Source organism: Chrysochloris asiatica, unplaced genomic scaffold, assembly GCF_000296735.1.
Source record: "Chrysochloris asiatica unplaced genomic scaffold, ChrAsi1.0 scaffold00028, whole genome shotgun sequence".
NCBI classification, from domain to species: domain Eukaryota; kingdom Metazoa; phylum Chordata; class Mammalia; order Afrosoricida; family Chrysochloridae; genus Chrysochloris; species Chrysochloris asiatica.
Window position 1 is genome coordinate 19,722,779 of NW_006408546.1, and position 19,567 is coordinate 19,742,345.

The window sequence follows — 19,567 nt, forward strand, 5'->3', positions numbered from 1 at the left end:
CAATCTGTCTAGGTGGGGCTGATGAAATGAAATGCGGATAGGTTTCTTGTGATACAATAGTGAATAATTGGTATCAGGACTGATTGTGAGGGTTGGAAATGTAAAGGTAGATGTTTTGTAGCAAGGAGGGGAGTGATTAACTTTTCAGTCTAGAAGCAGAGATTCCTGGGACCATGAAGGGAGAAGAACGGAGAGTTGGGCCCTACCCAGAGAAGCAGTGATGCCTTAGATGGGGGCAGAGAGGATGACGTGGAGAGATGGAGCAGCTGGGGACTTTAAACACAGAGAGGGAGAGGGGCTGTGTGCTGACGACCGGGGGGCAGGCTTGTAGTGTATACCCTTTGGTTGGTTGATGATGCATAGAATGGATTGTAACCACTCAAACGATATACGACAGGATGAATGTAAAATTAATGATCTCCCATGTAAACTATCACATAATTCACAATAAAACATTAAAAAAGAAACAAACAAACAAAAAAAAAACCCCTGTAGAGCAGATCGACTCCGCACACATGGCTCACCTGGAGTTAGAACAGACTTGGCAACAACAAACAACAGGTCATTTTTTCAGGTGAGAATCTGTCATTTCAATTAATGTATCTGTGTCTTGCTTATAAATACATTTTAGAATGATTTTTATTTGAAACTCACAAAAATAGAACTTTTAAAAATGACAATTAAGTGTAATACTGATGAAAGAAAACAAGAAGCCCAGTAAGATGCTATTTATCCACTACAAGATTCCTTTCATCACTGTGTTAAGAGAAAATGAAAATGTTTTTAACATTATTTCACTAGCTCATAAGATTATGCTGGCAAAAGAACACTGAAAAAGCAACTTTCATGCACTGAGGTTAGGGAACACACCACAGGCATCCTGGAAAACAATTAGGCCATACATCACAAAACTGTTAACCCAAAAGTTTCCTAGTCTTTTGACTCAGTTAAGTATTTATGTACAAGAAATTTATTGTTGCATTGTTAAGCAAAAACAAAACAAAATTTGCAATACTAAAGAAATGGGGTAAATAAATTAGGGATTATCCATATGACAAATTACCTAGCTGCTGAAAGACAGCTGATTTGTGGAGCACTGTTAGTGAGAGATAACATGTTCTTGATATAATATTTGTTATTGTAGTAGTTAAGTTCGATGGAGTCAGTTCTGACTCATACAGACCCTGCATTGGGGTTCCAAGGCTTTAAATGTTCACAAGAACAGAAAGCCTCATCTTTCTCTGATATATAGAGGGGAAAGTAGGATTTAAAATATGTATTTGGTGATGAGCTGGTGATGAGGTACAGGATAAACAAGGGACTGCAAGGTCGCTTTGAACCACAAGGTCTATAGTTCAAACTCACCACAAGGTCTGTAGTTCAAACTCCTTGTAAACTCTATTCAGGGTTGCTATGAGTCAGAATTGACTCGACGGCACTGAACAACAACATGATTCAAAAGCAGTATATAAAAGAAATACACATACACTAGAATTACATTTGCCAGTGAATATGCTAGTTAGGAGCTTGGGCTTTGGAAATAAACCAACCTGGTTCAAATCCCAGCTGTGCTACTTTCCCACTGTGTAACTTTGGGTAAGTTAGTTAACTTCTCTGTGCCTCCAAAATGGAAAATGAGGATAACAGTACTTACCTTACAGACTTGAACTGACAATTATTTGAGATCATATATGCAAAGAGTGAACACCTTTCCTGGCACACTGTAAGCCCTCAGTAACTACTACCATTGTTAGCACAATCAACAGGAGGAAACAACACATCAAAAGACTAACGAGGACGCAAATCTGAAGAGTAGAATTCCAGATTGTATCATTTTCTCCGTTATATTCTTTGTGTTTCTCCAAATGTCCTATGATTTGTACTACATATTCAGGAGTCCTCATGTGGCACAGCAGGATAACGCACTAGACAGCACAGCCAGTTTGGACAGCAAGGTCGGAGGTTCAAACCCACCAACTGCTTGTCAGAAACCCTATACAGGGTCCCTATGGGTCAGAACCAACTTGACAGTACTGAAGATCAATGATACAGTCTGAAAGAAGGACGCATTCCAAAACAAGAACATATGATTAGTCAGCAGCATTCACACGTGCAACAGTGGGTGATCCCAGGAAGGGGGCAACATGTCCACCAGAGAGTTAAGCAATGCTTCTCACCCCGTTTCCACCCACTTCAGTTCAGTTCTCTGACCCTCCTCCAGAAACCACTACTCACAGGCGAAGTTCCGCGGAAGCCGTCCTCTCCAGAGTTGCTCACAGGAAACTCGCCCTGCCAAATGTTGGCATAATGTTGACCTTTTGGCTGCAGTTTGTTACCCCAAGGGAAAAGTCTGTCAGAAGAGACACAGGCATCAACCTGTCAAACAGGGATAGGCCTCCAGATTAAAGTCAAGAGAAAGAAAGACAGAACATTGCTAGTTTTTTCTGTGAGTTATTTTTAATTTTAAAGATATAAATAAATAAAGCTTTTTTAATGAGGTCTTTGTGTTTCGTTTTGTTTTGGTTTCCTTAACTTCCATCTGCCAGCTCATGTCAAGTACACAACCACCTTTGTCTCTCCCAAGTGGTTGGGAGCCTTGAAATCAAGTGCATATTTAAAAGCAGGGCTTATCCAAGTCTGGGAAAGTAGGCCTCATCGCGGACTTATTTGGCAGTGTGACCAGGCCGCAGCACACCACATTTTGATGCTTTATAAAAGCCTTCACTATTTTAAGGAGTCTTTCCTAGAAGATGTGACCCACACAGACGTTTTCTGTCTCATAGTTTGAGAAGCAGACAAAAAAAAAACAAAAAAAACAAAAACACTGCTTCAGAAAATGTTTAAATAAGAAAATGCTAAAAGCATGGCAGCCTGCCAAGTAGCTCTAAGGAGTAATACACAGTAACAGGGAGTTGAACTGCTCGAACTGGCTTTGGACTAGAGGAAGCCCACTCCACCAGACACTTGGCTCTTAGGGGCTGAGAAGCTGGTGACCTACTCCTCAGGGCCTCTTAAGAAACTCTGCAGAGATGAAAGAAACCCAGAAAGAAGGAAAAAGAAATTATTATTACGGGTTTTTTAATCCACTCTCTAACCTAAGTTTGTTCCATAGTTTTGAAAAAAAGCTCCACATACTGTTAGGCAGATGAGATTCTCCAAGTGAGTACCTATTCTCCAGGCCTCCGCGACAGCTGTATTCCCATTCAGCTTCCGTAGGCAACCGCTTCCCTGCCCAGGTGCAGTAGGCAACTGCGTCGTTCCAGGAGATGTGGAGAACAGGGTGATCCGCCCTGGGGAAGAGCAAGGGGCAAGGTGAAGAGAGCCACAAACCAGGACAGGAAAGAGAAACCGGCTTTGGCCTCAATTCTATACATTTCTATACATGACACTGAGCTGGGTCCTCGACCTGGAGCTCAAGTCCCAGTTAGGCCACATCTGTCACATGGAGACATCACTGGCTCCTAAGCAGACAAGAACTACACTCAAAACATTCCTCCACTTTAGAGACTTGAAATGCCACAAAATTTCACTCACAGTGGTGGATATGGCTCAGTACCGCCCAAATCTCTCCGTGAAGGAAGAAGTGTTGCCCCGGCCGTTGGGAGTGCTATTGCTACAAGTTCCCACCTATCTGCTCCTTCAAGTATGACTCCAGCGTCGCAGAGCCACCTCTGAGCCACCAGTGACTAATCGCAGCAGGGGCATACAGTCCCAGCCATTTCAGCGCCAAGGGGTAGGACAATGCTGATGGGACATGAATCTCTGGGTTTGACTGAAATTCTGTCAAACCCGCATAGGCGTTTGACTTCTCTCTCTGCCCACTCTTGCTTCCTTCCAGATTCTTCTGCTAGTGCTGTTGTTGCTAGCCTTCCAGTAAATTCTGACTCAGGGTGGCCCCAGATGACAGAGAAGAACTGTCTAAGAGAATTTGCTTTATGGGAGTGGGGCGCCAGGTCTTTTTCCCCAAGGAGCAGCTGTTGTGCCTGAACCACCAGCCTTTGATTAGCAGTCTCTTATCCATTAGACCCCCAGAGTGGATCCCTAATAAATATTCTGCACACTGAACTCTTATCTCAGCATCTGTTTCCAGAGAACCAGATCTGTAACTCAGTAGATCACCCTCACATTAATGGATTCCAAGTAGGAATGACCAAGTAAGTAATTTCTTTCCTGAAGGTGTGAAGGGGTGAGAAAGGTTGGAGGGTTATACACATTTCACCAGCAGTAGCTGTGGTACCGTAGGATAAGCAATGGACTACTAACCACAAGGGAAGAGGTTCAAGCAACCAGCCACTCCTAGAAACCAACTCAATGACATTTAACAACACCAACAGCTAACATCAAGGAGGGCTGGTGGCGCTTCAGATTAAGCATTGGCCTGCAAACTACAAGGTCTGTGGTTCAAATCCACCAAGCGCTCCTCAGGAGAAAGATGAAGCTATCTGTTCCCATAGTAAAGGCTGCAGCCTCGGAAGCACGGTGGCGCAGTTCTCCACTCTGTCACTGTGAGTCAGAAGTGACTTATGGCAACAGGCTGGATTTGATTGAGTTTCAGCGATACTGGGTGCCTTCCTGGTTCACTTTTTCCCCACCCGCGCCCCCACCCCCAAATGGACTACACATTTCTACTCCACTCCTTTCACATCTTTGTATTCCCAGAGCAATGGTAATACAACTTTCATTTATTCTTTGGACAATTGTTTACTGGGCAAGTCACTGTTCTCAGCGCTGATGAGAAGCTCACTTTCTCAGAAGACTGGGTGTTTACAGCTGGGATAAAACAAACTCCCTTCTAGGTTTGCCTTTTTCCATTAGCATTTTCTTTCTACAAACAAATTCAGCAAATAAGATAGTGATTGGGAGCGAAGAGACCCAGTCAAGCTGAATGAAGGACCCTACAGTCTTATGAATTTGTCGCACTCATCTCCTAGACCATCTGCCCCTCATCCTATCACCATAATAAGTGTGGAGACCCCCAACTTAGGCATTGAAGGCCTGCTGACATTTGTCAAGGGGTTTGAGTTCTAAAGCTGAACTTCAGGTGCTTCCAGTTCCCTGACAATGAGGACTATAACCAGGAATATTATTTAAAATAGAGACTCAAAAATCCCATCTAAAAAATTAGGTTAGGAGAGCAGTTTCCATGGGCTATTGAGTCCCCATCCACTTCTCATCTCCAGGGCTTTGAGTGCCACACTATTTTTGCTTGAGATAATTATTTCCTTGCACCCCTGGAGATGTGCTGACCGACTTGTCACTCTGTGGTTTTTCCATCAGATGGTGGCTGAAAGTATGTCAGTCCAGGAATGAAGATACTGTGAATCCAAAACCCAAATGGCTGGCGCAGTGGCTAGCTGGCAGGATACAGCTACTATCCATAAGAGCAGTCTTCCTCCTTGTTCTTATTATTGTTAAAGGCCGTGGAGTCGGTTCCAACTCACAGCGACCCTGTATAGGGTTTTCTGAGGCATGACTGGTGGGTTTGAACCACCAACCTTGCAGTTAGCAGTCCAATTCTACAGTGCCATGCCAGGACTCCCTCACTAGAAAACACCTGTCTATAAGACACCAACAGATCTGTGTTGGAAGAAGTGCAGCCAGAGTGCTCCTTGGAGGCCAGGATGGTCAAACTTCGTCTCTCATACTTTGGACATATTGTCAGGAGGGACCAGTCGTTGAAGACGGATATCATGTTTGGGAGGGTGGAAGGTCAGAGAAAAAGAGGAAGACCTCCAGCGAGATGGATTAGCCAAATGGTAGCATCAATGGGCTCAAGTGCGGCAATGATAGTGAGGTTGGCCCAAGATCGGGTAGTGTTTCGTTCTGTTGTGCATAAGGTCAGTATGGGTCGGTACCGACTCGATAGCACCTAACAACAACAACATAAGACACCTAGTGATGACAGGCTGCAAAGATTAGACATGTCTGGAGATCTGCAATAGGCCTGTCAAATGAGGAGCAACATTCAAATAAGGAAGGAGGTCACTTAGTAGGAGCCTGTGAACTACCATAGTGTTGGGGTCTTCGCTTTGGAGGGAGGCTTCAAAATTTTCCTGAAAAAAATGGAATTAAAAGGAAGTTTTTCAATGAACTTTTCGAAGCCCCTTCTTATATTCCGTGACATTTGCTTTTTCCCACCAACCAATTCATTGTTTTTAAGTGCTGTCAAGTCAGTTCTGACTCATAGCGACCCTGGATAGGATTTCTGTGGAGCAGCTGGTGAGTTTGAACTGCTGACCTTGTGGTTCGCAGTCCAGTACTGATCCTACAACACCACACCAGGCGTCCACACCAGCTAAATGGCGTTTGTCATTCTCAACATTTCACAAATCAAAGTATGGAGCCATTGGGATCCTTTTCCTTTTCAGCAGCACAGGAGTCGGCTCTGGGATGAAACCTATCAACTGAGAAAAGATCCACCAGCCTCACCTGTGTAGAATGGTAGAGTCTGGCCCTTCTGGGTGTCTCCAGTTAGCGTCTTTAACAGGTAACCACCAGGGAGCAGCTGCCACCTCAAAGCAACCCAGAACAAAAACTTATTAGCTACAAAGACTCAAAAAAGAAACAGCGGTAGTAAAAGCAGCAACCACGCACTGTCTGGTCTTCAGTTTCCAATTCAGCTACTAAACACATCTCCCTTCACTAGAATATAAAACGGAAAGAGTTCGACGTATACACACACAAATTTATATGTAAATTAATCTTTAACCAAAAAATTATTTAAACAACAACAAAAACAAATGACATTTTGAAACACCAGAGTACCTAAACTCATGCAAAGACAAAAGCTATTTGCTGGCAGGCAGGAGACTGACTTGCAAAATCTGCCCTTTGGATGTTTAAATGATTCCCATGTGTTTTTGTGTACATAAAAACAAAGAAGAAGAGGGAATACAGTAAAATACTGTTAACCAATGGTGCATGGAGGGGGATTGCAATCATTGCAATGAAACAAAATATGAATGAATGCAAAACCAATATTCTGCCATGCAAACTATCATTCAATTCACAATAAAAGCTTTAAGAAACAAACATCAGCATGATCACATAAATACATAATGAAATGGTATAAATCTCCAAGAATTGTAAAAAGATGCACTGTTAGTTAAACTTCTATCACGTGAGAGACAGAGAAGTAGGGTGGTGGTGGTGTGCGGTGGAGTCGGTTCTGACTCATAATGACCCTGCATAGGGTTTCCAAGGCTGTAAATCTTTACGGGGGCAGAAAGCCTCATCTTTCTTCTGCGGAACAGCTGGAAGTTTCGATCTGCTGACAGTGAGGTTAGCAGCCCGACTTGTAACCACTACCCTACCAGAGTTCCTTAAGGAAGTGTATTTCCCATTTAAAAGTTGAGGATATTAACTAATCATACAATTGAGTGCTGGGCTGAACGTCAACCAAGGCGGATGAATGAAGATCAGGATAAAATGTCAGGTATGTGTGTCTTACAGGACTCCGGTTCATTTTCAGTCCCAACATTAGCTGTGTGGCTCTGGAAAGTTCATGACTTGTCTAGCCCCTCAGAGCTCTCATCTGGGAGACAGAATCAGGTACTGCCTGCCTCACCTCATTCAGACTCCCAAAAAAAAAAACAAACTGCCATGGAGTCCAACACGAAAGTCAAACATGATAAAATTTGAAAGTGCTCCACAAACTACTACTAGGACCTTAACTCCCACTTTGGGGTTCTGTTTACCACAGAAAGTGGTCCTTGTTTGTTGTTGTTGTTAAGTGCTGTCGAGTCGATTCCGACCCATAGCGACCCTGTAGAGGGTTTCCGAGGGTGTAAATCCTTACAGGAGTAGAAAGCCTCATCTTTCTCCCGTGGAGCAGCTGGTAGTTTCAAACCGCTAACCTTAAGGTTCGCAGCCCGATTCGTAACCACTACGCTACCAGAGCTCCTTGTTTAGTGGATGATTAAGAACAATGGTCTGGGAACCAGTCAAAACTGGATTTTCTTCTTTTGTTGTTGTTAAGTGCCCTAGAGGGACCAATTCTTGTTGTTAAGTGCCAGTCATCGACTTGGTTTTGACCTTGTATTGAGTTTCCAAGGAGCGGCTAGAGAGCTTGAACCACCTATCTTGCAGATCAAACTTGACTTTGCAGTCCAGTACATTAACCCACAGTACCACTCCAGGACTCCTTTAGTCTTACTTAAAATCAAACAAAAGCTTAACTGGTTTAAAACAAAACAAAACAAAAAGAGCCTTGAAGAGCAGTGAGTTTATGCTAAGGAGAATGCCTGAGAAAAGAATAGTTACACAACTCAGAATATATGCACAACTCAAAGGATCAATGTCATTGATTTGCACATGCAGAAATTGTTGAATAAGTGTATGTTCTGCTCTGCAGACTCTCAAAATCAACAACAAAAATAAACTATAAAAACACAAACCTGGATTTCAGTCAGGCCTTTCCCATTCACCCTGTGACCCTTAGCAGCCAATTTAACCTTCCCATGCCTGTTAGCTGATGAAGAGAATAGCAAAGTCTTCTTCAGGGGTATCACAAGAAGGAAATATATAAAGTCTTTCAATTATGCCCAACGATCAGTACAGGGAACCAGTCTCAACATGGCCTCATGACAACCAGTCATGAAGAAAGTAACACACTCTAATAATAATCACTGTTACAGATGAACGAGAGCAGACTCAAGATGACCCTCAATTCTTTGCATTCTGGGAGTAGGAAATGGATTCAGCTAATAATCACTAAAGAAACTCCATTCTTAATTCCTCTTCTTTTTGTCTTCATCAACACAATCAGAACATTCATGGCATCTCAATCACAGTTTGATGGAAGAAACCACACACAAAAAAAAAATCACAATGCTTTTAATTCAACAAAAGAGGTATTCTGTCCTTAAACATTGCTGCATGGCGTTTTATTGTACAGAAAGGAGCAGCGATGAAAAGGCATGGCTGCTATTTCATGTGGGGTAGTGCAGAAACTGCAAACTAGTAATGTTCTTATTGAGTAGACTATTGGATGTTTGGGTGCCAGTGACAGGAAATTCACTCCATATCAAGGGAGGGTGTGCATAGAAAATCCAGGACATCCCAATTTCCTTTCAGGGAAATCTTCAGGTCACTCACTCAGCTTTACCCTACCCCTAACACTGATCAGTTAGGTTACATCACCCCCACAAGGTTCTATTGCTTACACTGTAACAAAAATAATAAAGACATATATGAAAAATGTCAACCTTTGTTGAATCTGAAAAGTAAATGCTTTTTTTGTTTGTTTGCCTTTTTTAGTACTGTTTTGGGTTTTAAAATATTTCATCAATCATTTTTTTTTAATAACCAAAAACCCCTATCCATCCAGGAGCTACAGTGATGAAATTGGTCGGTAGTTCCGATTTACAATCTCAGAAACCAGAAGGAGCCATTCTACTCAGTCCTATAGGGTCACCATCAATGGGAACCAAGCAAACAGTAGGAAGTATCAATCCATCGGACCATTGCTAATGGGTTTACAGGGTTATGCTTTATTAGGCATTGCTGGCTTGTGGTAAATACACACATATATTTCTATTGACTATAATCCCTGATGTCTTTCATGGTACACATGTGCTCAACTTTAGTAGAGAGCCAAACACAAGCCTTAACAGCACAGATTCTCTAAGGAAGTCTGTGAAACGTGGAACCCCATTTGCAGGAAACAATTTGCCTTTGTTTCGAGTTCTTTAGAGCTGGACCACAACTAAAGTCAACGAGTAGGGGCTGACCAGATGAAGGAGGACCATCTAGGGGGCCAATGAGTCCCAGGAAGCCTGATATGAACTACCCTGCCCATGTGGGGAGGCCAGTTGAGGTCCTGGAAGATGGAGGTACAGTGGGACTTCCTGGGTGGTGAGTGTTAACAGTTGCTCTCAGGAGAGTAAGTACATCCCAGGGGGCATGGAAGTTCTGTCCAGAGAGCCCTCCTGGACCTTGCCGTATATGTTTCTAGCGTTTTAGTCTTCTATATTAAAGACAGCCCTTTCCCTAGATTCTGGGAATCATTCAAACAGATGACTGGATCTAAGAAACAGGGAAGGGGTCAATACCCGCTGACCTAGTCCTGGGTGAATGTGGATGAGATTGAGAGGGCTCTGCTGGCAGGTGGGGTCTGAACCGACCAGGGAAGGGATGTGGAGATTTCCGCAGGTGCAGTTAGGGATTATTGTGGAGTAGGAGTTATTATCCACCACAAACCTGGAATCAGAGGTAGATGACATCAGCTGTACTGGACAGTAGTTTAGTGGTTACGAGTCAGGCTGCTAACCTCAAGGTCAGCAGTTCGAAACTACCAACTGTTCCGCTGGATTTTGAAAGACAAGGCTTCCTGCTCCAGTAAAGATTTACAGCCTCGGAAACCCTATGCAGGGTGGCTATGAGTCAGAACTGACTCCACAGTACACCACCACCACCACCACCACTCCTTCAAAGGGGCACATCCATGGACTTGGTGTAATGTAGAAGATCCCTGGGTAGATAAATGCCTGTGAGCGTTAAAGTTTTGTGTCAATGTAGTTGGGCCAAAAATCTCAATAAACTGGTCGTTAAAATGTGGTAACCTCCCAGGATAAGATCTGCTCTAAGCAGCCAATCTATTGAAAAGCAGTTTCCTTGGGGATGTGGCCTACACACAGTGTACATGGACACTGTGGAAAAGCTTGCTTGCCTTTTTCTGGGATTGGATCTTGCATCTAACCTCCTGTTCTAGGGACTTGAGCCAGCAGCCTGTTGTATTACCTGCCAATCCTGGGAGTTGTCAGCAGCCTGCCATCTTACCTGCTTACCTTGGATTCATTCACCTCTGCAGCCACAAGCCAGACGCCTGACTCGCCACCCTTGGGTTTATCAGATCCTACAGTTATGTGAGTCAGGAGAAGCTTCCAGACATCTGACCCACAGACTTGAAACTTGCCTGCCTCTACAACTGTGTGAGCCACTTCCTTGATATAAACCTCTCTGTATAAACACATATACAAGCTTCACTGGTTTTGCTTCTCAAGAGAACCCAGACTAAGACAATGTCAATTTTACTCTCTTCTTCCCCTCAAATCTGTCTGACTACAGGTATTTATTGAGCAACTGCTACAGGCTACTACATGCAACTGCTACTTTACCCTAGCAACCTACCCTCAACAAACCCTGGATTACTTGACTTAAAGTCATAGAGTCTGTGATGATGACCAACCTCAACCATATGCACAGTGAAACAGGAAGCACACATTGACTCTGGTTACAGCACGGCGGGAAGGAAGGCCCTGAGAACACTGTTCTTGGCCAAGAGCTACAATCTTTCTTTTTTTTTTTTTTAAATAACATCTGACACAATTTGCAAAGATACATATACGTTGCTGTTATTCTTGAGTGCCGTCAAGTCGATTCCAAATTATGGGTACCCCATGTGTTATAGAGTATAATGACTTATAGGATTTTCATTATGGAAGCACATCAACAAGTTTTCCTACTGCACCAGGTTTGAACTTGCAACCTTTCAGTTAACAGCCAAGCACATCACCACTGCACAATATTTCTAATTGCAAAAAACTACAAAATATTCCACAGTCCTTGGTATCAATTCATGCAAAGGCAAGACATCTAACAAGGAAGTATTACATAATGTATTCTGTTATAAAGGGAAGTTATAGAATCAAATCTGTATTTGATGCTTTTTTCTGTAAAACATATGTATGGATCGTATGGTGGTGGGAGTTATATGCCATGGAGTCGGTTCCAACTCATAGCAACCCTGTATAGATAGGGCTGTAAATCTTTATGGAGGCAGAAAGCCTCATCTCTCTTCCACATGAATAGTATAATGAGAGGGGGAAACTCTATGAGAATATACATGCATTTAACAAAGGAAAAGGGCTGAAAGAGTAACATACTTTGTAGAATGAGCACACATTACTTTAACAGGTTAGCTCTCCATCAGCACTACTTAAGATTTGGGGCAGATAATTTTTTGCTGTGGGGACTGTCCTGTGCACTGTAGGATGTTAAGCAGCATCCCTGATGTCTTGCCAATGGTAATAATAAAAACTGTGCCCTGACATTGCCAGAGCCCTCGGAAGAGAGAGCTGGGGGGGAAACATCATTCCCATTATGATAACCAGAAAAAACCAGGTCACTCTCCTTAAACATTAATATGCAGTCATAGTAGTGTAGTCATGAAGAACATACGATCCTGGAGCAAGCTGCCTACGCTTGAACAACAGTGTACCTCTGACAAGCTAACAGATCTCAGGTATACGATTTAACCTCCACAGACTTCAGTTTCCTCATCTGTAAAATAAGGATACCAAGAACCAAAAGCAAAACTTAAGATGAAACCCATTGCTACTGAGTAGGTTCCAACTCATCATGCCCCAATTACAGAGTATAGACACTCCACAGAACCTTCTTGATTTTGTGAAAACAGATCATCAGGTTTTTATTCTGAGGTGCCGCTAGGTGGGTTTGAACTCCCAACCATTAGGTGAGTAGTCTAATGCACAGCATCTGAACCACACAGGAACTGAAATGGGGATAATGATACTAAAAACATCTACTTCCTGGGGTCGCTGTGAGTACTGAATAAAGGGGATGCATGTGAAGACCTGAGAACAGGGCCTGGTGCAGAATAACAGTTAAGGTGGTGATTATGTGCCAGTAAGTTGGTTCCGATTTAGAGTGACCCTCTAAACGGTTTCCAAAGCTGTAAATCTTCCCAGGAAAGCCTCCTGGGCAGTGGATGGTAGATTCTAACTGCTAAGTTTCGGTTTACCGGCCCACCTCATAACCCACTACACTAGCAGGTCTCCTGAAAGAGATACTGTTGTTGTTAATGGCCATGGAGTCAGTGCTGACTCATAGCGACCCTGTAAAGAGTTTCTGAGGAGCGACTGGTGAGCTTGAACCACTAACCTTGCATTTCAAACTGACCTTGCAGTCCAGGGCATTAAGCCTCGGTACCATACCAGCAGCACACGTTTGTTTTGTTTGGTTGTTTTTTTAAAAAAAGCACCAACTAGACTACAGCCCTCTCAATTCAGCTGGATTTGAGACTCATTACAGGGGCCAAACAGAATTCACTCAAACACCATACTCACAGCTGTGGGGCTTACGAGTGACATCAAGGGTCAGAACTGCTCTGGGCACAGTTCTTTCAAGCAGGACAGCCTCTCCTCAGCTGTGCCCACTGACAGATCTCTATCTGGTCCTTGGTCTCTGCCCTAATGCAGCAATGTGACAAGGCTCTTTTAGGGCTTCCGGTAATAGCCATAGGCACCCTGGGGTAGCACAGTGAGTTACACATTGGACGGCCAACCACAAGTTCAGTGGTTTGAATCCATGAGCCGTTCTGTGGGAGAAAGATGAGGTGGTCTTCTCATGTGAAGGTTTAGTCTCAGAAGCTGTATGAGGCAGTTCTACTCTGTCCTATAGGATTGCTATCAGTCAAAAACCACTGGATGGCAATGGGCTTGCTTGGTTTAGGTGATTGCTACCTAAAATTTTTTGGACTCCTGGTGTGGCACTGTAAGATAAGTAGTGAACTGCCAACCACAAGGTTGGCGGCTCAAACCCACCAGCTGCTCCTCAGAAGCCCAATACAGGATCGCTATGCGTTGGAAGCAACTCGACGGCACTTAACACAACAACCCATACTTTATCTGTTTGACTGCAACAACTTCTAGAGTTATGGAACTCCCTTATATTGACAGGGGAAATGACTTCAATATGCCTTATTTCTAATTAACCATCTCCATAGCAACGTCTTGGATTTAAGTTGAATCAGCTGCACCACACAGCCAACGACCAATTACAGTGTATATCGAATTCATGTGAGGGATGCTATCACCTTGAGAAATGGGCATCAGAGAGCATAGACATTTTCCCACCTGTCCTAGGGACATCACAGAATTGTAGTAACAGCTTAAAGACAAAAAAGGGGGCAATTAACAAAGGAGACTTTATTCTTGCCTTTGAGGTGGTAAAATGTGCTCCTAATCAAAACCCCCAGCCGCTCCATGGGAAACCCTATATCGAGTGGCTATGAGTCGGAACCAACTTGTCAGCACTTAAACAACAACAAATATATACACAGTGTGGAATAAAATCACCAGAAAAAAAAAGATACAGCAGTAGGTAATTATGCATATTCATGTGTAAAGATATCAAATTCACAACTTTACAACAGCTCTCTTAAAAAGTAAATGCATTCAGACAAATGAATTAGAAAGGTGGGAATTTCTTGAAGCACAGAACAAACATGGCATTTATCCACATTAAGCATTTTCAATTGGCACCAGTGAACAATAAGAAATCGCAGGTAGAGTCAAGACTCCCGAGTATAAATAAAACTTGAGGAGCACCAAACAACTGAAAGAACTGGATAGAATAGAGAGCACACACCCTGAACAAAAATCTGTTTCTTCAGCACCCAGTACAAATGTAAAGTGAAGTGAGAACCAGACACTAAAAGAAGGTAAAGGCAAATTATCACATAGATTGGTAGTCAGGGCAGACAGCTCAGTTCAAATAGAATCCTGAGTAAATTACCCTGAATCAGGGTACAAGTGTTTATGAAATTGAAGCATACCTTAACTTTTTTAATAATTTTTTATTTGGTTTTTAATAATATTCAATTGCTTTCCCAAGGCACAGACTAAGGAGACTCTAAACATCACATGTCCTTAGAAGTGGAAACCTAATGCCTGGTTATTCATTATGAACAATGCGCCAGAACTGTCCTTAATGACCTCTGGACTTAACCCTTAAAAGAGAATTAACTCACCTAATGCTCAATTTAATCAGCATAAAGATTGGGGGGGGGTGTCAGCGAAGGGAATTGATTTAGGGCTTTGAAAAATATTACTACAAACAATAGAATGTTGTTGTTTGTGGTCAAGTTGCCTCTGAGACTCTTAGGGAGGCTGTGTAAGGGTTTCCAAGGAGTGGCTGGTGGGTTTCAATCACTGATCTTACAGTTAACCTACAGAACCACACCAGGGCTCCTACATTGGAATTTGTTTTTGTTGTTGTTGTTGTTATGTGCCGTGGAGTCGGTTCCGACTCATAGCGACCCTGTACAGGTTTTCCGAGGCTATAAATCTTTAAGGGAGCAGAAAGCCTCATCTTTCTCCCACGGAACAGCTGGTAGTTTCGATACATTGGAATAGTATTTTTTATTGATTATCCTACAGAACCACACCAGGACTCCTACAGTGGAATAGTATTTTTTACTGATTACAAAACTACATTTTTTACTCCTTTGCCCTGAGAAATAGTAGGATGAATGGAAAGTCATGTGATACACTCAGCAGAAGCCTGCATCATATGCGTACCCAACAAGGAGACTGGTCCATCCCTAACGGGTAAAGCCATATGAAGCAATGTAACACAGTCATGGAAGGTTATATTTAATTTATAAATATAAAGGAAAAATACCTAATTATTTAGATAAATGTTCACCCTCTAACTCCAAAAAACCAGCCAGTGAAAACCCTAAAGGACACAGTTCTGTTCCAACACACACCTGGGGTTGTCGTGAGTCAACAACAACTGAAGCCCATGTTGCTGCTGTTAAGTGCTGTCGAGTCGGTTCAAACTCCTAGCGACCCTGTATAGAGTTTCTGAGGAGTAGGTGGTGAGTTTGGACTGCCGACCAAACCAACCTTGGGGTCCAGTGTATTAACCCACAGCACCACACCAGGGTACCCTGCCACTTGCCTACTTCTCCAGTCTACCCTAATCCCCATCACAGCCCCCCTTGTTCCCTGAGCTACTCATGATTGCTCAAGCTGGCTCCGATTCATCATTTAGGTTTCGGTTCAAGTGACACTTTCTCAACCACACTACACCCCAATCACTTTCTATTCTATTGTTCTGTTTTATTTTGATCATGGGTGATTTATCCTAACAGTATCAGAGCTGGTTTTAAGTTTACTTGTTTATGTTCTGTTTCTTAGTAGGATTAAAATCTCCATAAAGCATGAGATTCTGTCTAGTTCGCTCTTGTAACCACAGCACTTAAAACACAGCCTGGCTCATAGTACATATTGGATAAACATTTGTTTAATGAATAAATTCAACTGTTCCTTAGGTTTCCATGGTTTCCAAAGCCCTCCCTACCCTGGATGACCTGCTTCTGCATGCACACCAGTTCTGATTTCCACAGCAAATCCTTCTGTAAAGAAGGAAAGGGGAAATCACCTGCTAGCTCATGGGTTTTAAAGCAGGTATCTATACTATAGGAAAAGCACATGCTGTATCTCAGGTACACAGCCCGGCCCAGAACTTAGGCATTTTTGCCCTTCCAGGGCCATGGCTGCCTCATCTCTAAGAGAAAGGGGCTTTTGCCAGATGGTTTTGAAAATTCTACCCACTCCAAATTCTCATTTTTGTGTTAAGTTTTTCTTAAAGCTGAACTTTATACATGACTACCTACTTAATAGTCCACCTCTGTCACCATAGAGAAGTGTTATGATGCAAATCCCAGCATTTAGAAGGTTCGAATCATTTTATTTCTTAATCCAAGTTAGATCTCAAAAGACCCACACATGAAGTGGTAAGAAATTTCAAGACACCTTCAACAGATGTTTCAAATCTGTTTCAGGGCCTCCAGCATGCGCCTCACTCACACACATTCACTCTGATCAGGTGCCTGCTTTTGGAGCAAGTTGGGAAAACAACCATATCCCGTTGTGCAATACACCAAGTTCTCAACTTTCAGGGTTATCGTGCTTTGCTTCCTGAGCCTATGCCACACACGGATTCCTGAGTCAGGCAGAGAATCAATCATTCTTTTCAAAAGACACTTGTATGGCAGTACTTCCTTCTTATCTCATCCACTTAACCAGGCCTGGACTGAACTTCCTGAACAACTCAGTTACCATGACCACCAAGACCCTGATGCTCAACATCTCATGCTGCGCTCCCGCCAAGGAAAAACCGTCCTCCAGAAGGGGTCACACCAGGTCTCAGCCCCACAACTATCAAAAATGAAAGGCTCCACGAGATGATCCAGCAGTTATTTATGAAGTGCTTATTATGTGGAGGTGTGGAGTGTCTGGATGATGAATGGTTTGTGTGCTCAATTACTCCTCAAAACGCAAAAGGTTCAAAACCAACCACAGGCAACTCTGAAGAAAGGCCTGGCAATCTACTTCTGAAAAAAAAAAGTCATTGAAAACCTTATGGAGCATAGCTCTATTCTGACACACATGGGGTTACCGTGAGTCGGAGTCAACGCAATGGTGACTGGTTTATGTGACAGTTAACTACTAGCGATGTATTGTTATTGTTAAGTGCCATTCAGTCAGTTCTTACTCATAACAACCCCGTACAGGGTTTTCCAAGGAGCAGTTGGTGAGTTTGAACTATCAACCTTGTGGTTCAAACCGACCTTGAGGTCCAGTGCTTTCTCCACACCACTGTATCCTGGGGATAGAGTGGTAAATAATACAGATGTATTCACACTACCGTCATGCGACTTATAACGAGTATACATTCACTAACAATCATCCCTTTATATGAGATGAGTGGTGGTTTGCTAAACAGAACATGGTTTAAGCCAGAAAGGAAACTATCAAACAGAGAGACCTAGACACATTTCCATCACTAAAGAAGTCAAAGTACAAAACCCATCCATGGATGGTCAATCAAGGAGGAATGAATCCAAAGAACATCAAGGTATATCCCAACTGTATTCCTCCAGCCAAGACCTGTGGGATAATCCAAGAGGATTTATTCCAAGAACATCAAATCCTTTCAAAGCAACCTTATAACTTGGCACTGTGCTTTATGTGACATTACCAAATCTTAAAATGGGTAACAGTAATGCAAAAGAAATTTAACTCATTAGACCAGGCAAAAAGATGTCCACTAGAAGAAAGAAAGAAAAACAGTTAAATGACATTTACTGAAAGACTTTATAGACATGATGGGTGCTGTACCTTATTTCATTTGATCTTTACAACACCTCTGCTAGATAGGGATTCTGATCCATATTACAAGTGATTACAAGAATTAAAATGCTAGCTAATGTAAAGGGAAAATATCAACTACATTGTTGCAGTGGTATGAAAGGAGTGACGGAACAGAGTGGAAAACTCTTCACCAGCAGAAGGGGAGAGAAAACTCCTGGTCTGTAGCTAAATTGTTTGATTGCCTAAAGAAAAACAGATAACTCTTCTCCAGAGGAAGGAGCTCTGGTAGCATAGTGGTAACGAATTGGGCTGTGAACCGCAAGGTCAAAAGTTCAAAACTACCAGCTGTTCCGCAAGAAAAAGATGAGGCTTTCTGCTCCCGTAAAGATTTACAGCCTCAGAAACCCTGTACAGGCTTGTTATAAGTTGGAACCGACTCCACGGCACACAGCCACCACCATTCTCCAAGGATTTTTAAAAGAACTCAGAGACTCGATACAAAGAAAAAGGAAACCCAACAGGTGCTGTATCAGTTTCTAAGAGCTGATGAACCAAGTGCAAGCACTTCCAGGTTATGAACCTCTGACTTACAAACAACTGCTACTTGCCCTTTAATGTTATATAAATTTGTCCTCGCTTTGAAATGAATGAACCAACCCTGACTTATAACAAATTTTTCATCACAATCCTCTTGACTTGCTGTACATACAACTTTTAAATCACTGAAAGTGTTTCAGGTCTTTTGGTGCACTAAAGTAAGGCTAAGTAAGAACCATGTACATCTGTTCTGAGCTACCTACAAACAACATACAGAAACAGGAATGGATCTCGTGCATGCGTGACCTGGGGACTGCCTATACCACAAAATGGATGGTTTAAAATCAAAGAAATGTATCATCTAATGGTTATGGGAGCAAGAAGTTTATAATCAAGGTATTGTTGGGGCCGTGTGCCCTCCAAAGCCTCCAGGGGCAGAACCTTCCTGTCTCTTCTAGCTTTTGGTGACCTCAAGAGTTCCTTGGTTGTGGAAGCATAATTCCAATCGATGCCTTCATCCTCACATAGCTATCTTCCTTCTTTGCTTCCCTGTGTCTCTTCTCCTTAGAAGGAGACCAATCATACTGGGTTAGGGCCACTCTACTTCAGTATGATCTCATGCAAACTCAACTAATAACATCTGCAAAGACACTATTTCTAAATATGGCCACATTCACAAGTACCAGGGGCTAGGACTTGAAAATATATTTTCAGGGGGGAGGGGTAGAGGAATGGGGGTGGGAGGATTCAAATCAACCCATAACTGTTACGAGGTAATGAAATGAATGGAAAGAGATGGCATTATTAAAGAAAAAGGAAACTTCAGAACTGAAAAACAGAATCACCAAAATAAAAAAATTCACTGGGTAGTCTCAACAGCAGAATCAAGAGGCAGGAAAAAAGCCAATAGTTGTTGTTAAGCGCTGTCAAGTCAGTGCTGACTTACAGCGACCAGACTACATACAGGGTTTCCGAGAAGAAGTCGGTGGTATTCAACTGCAGACTCCATACATGTATTGAAAGATGTATAATATTATTTATATATATATATATATATGGAGCTCTGGTAGCGTAGTGGTTACGAATCGGGCTGCAAACCTTAAGGTCAGCGGTTCGAAACTACC

The 19,567-nt window shown here is 42.6% G+C and overlaps 1 protein-coding gene across 1 annotated transcript in view; it reads right to left on the reverse strand.

Moving 5' to 3' along the window:
- The window catches only part of SUMF1 (sulfatase modifying factor 1), a 129,402-nt gene that overhangs the window by 61,691 nt on the left and 48,144 nt on the right, over positions 1-19,567 (reverse strand). The window contains exons 4-6 of the mRNA XM_006846620.1: positions 6,430-6,512; positions 3,168-3,290; positions 2,236-2,350 (exon numbers count right to left, since the gene is read on the reverse strand). Coding sequence (XP_006846683.1) covers positions 2,236-2,350; positions 3,168-3,290; positions 6,430-6,512 — 321 coding nt within the window. The remainder of the gene's footprint in view (positions 1-2,235; positions 2,351-3,167; positions 3,291-6,429; positions 6,513-19,567) is intronic.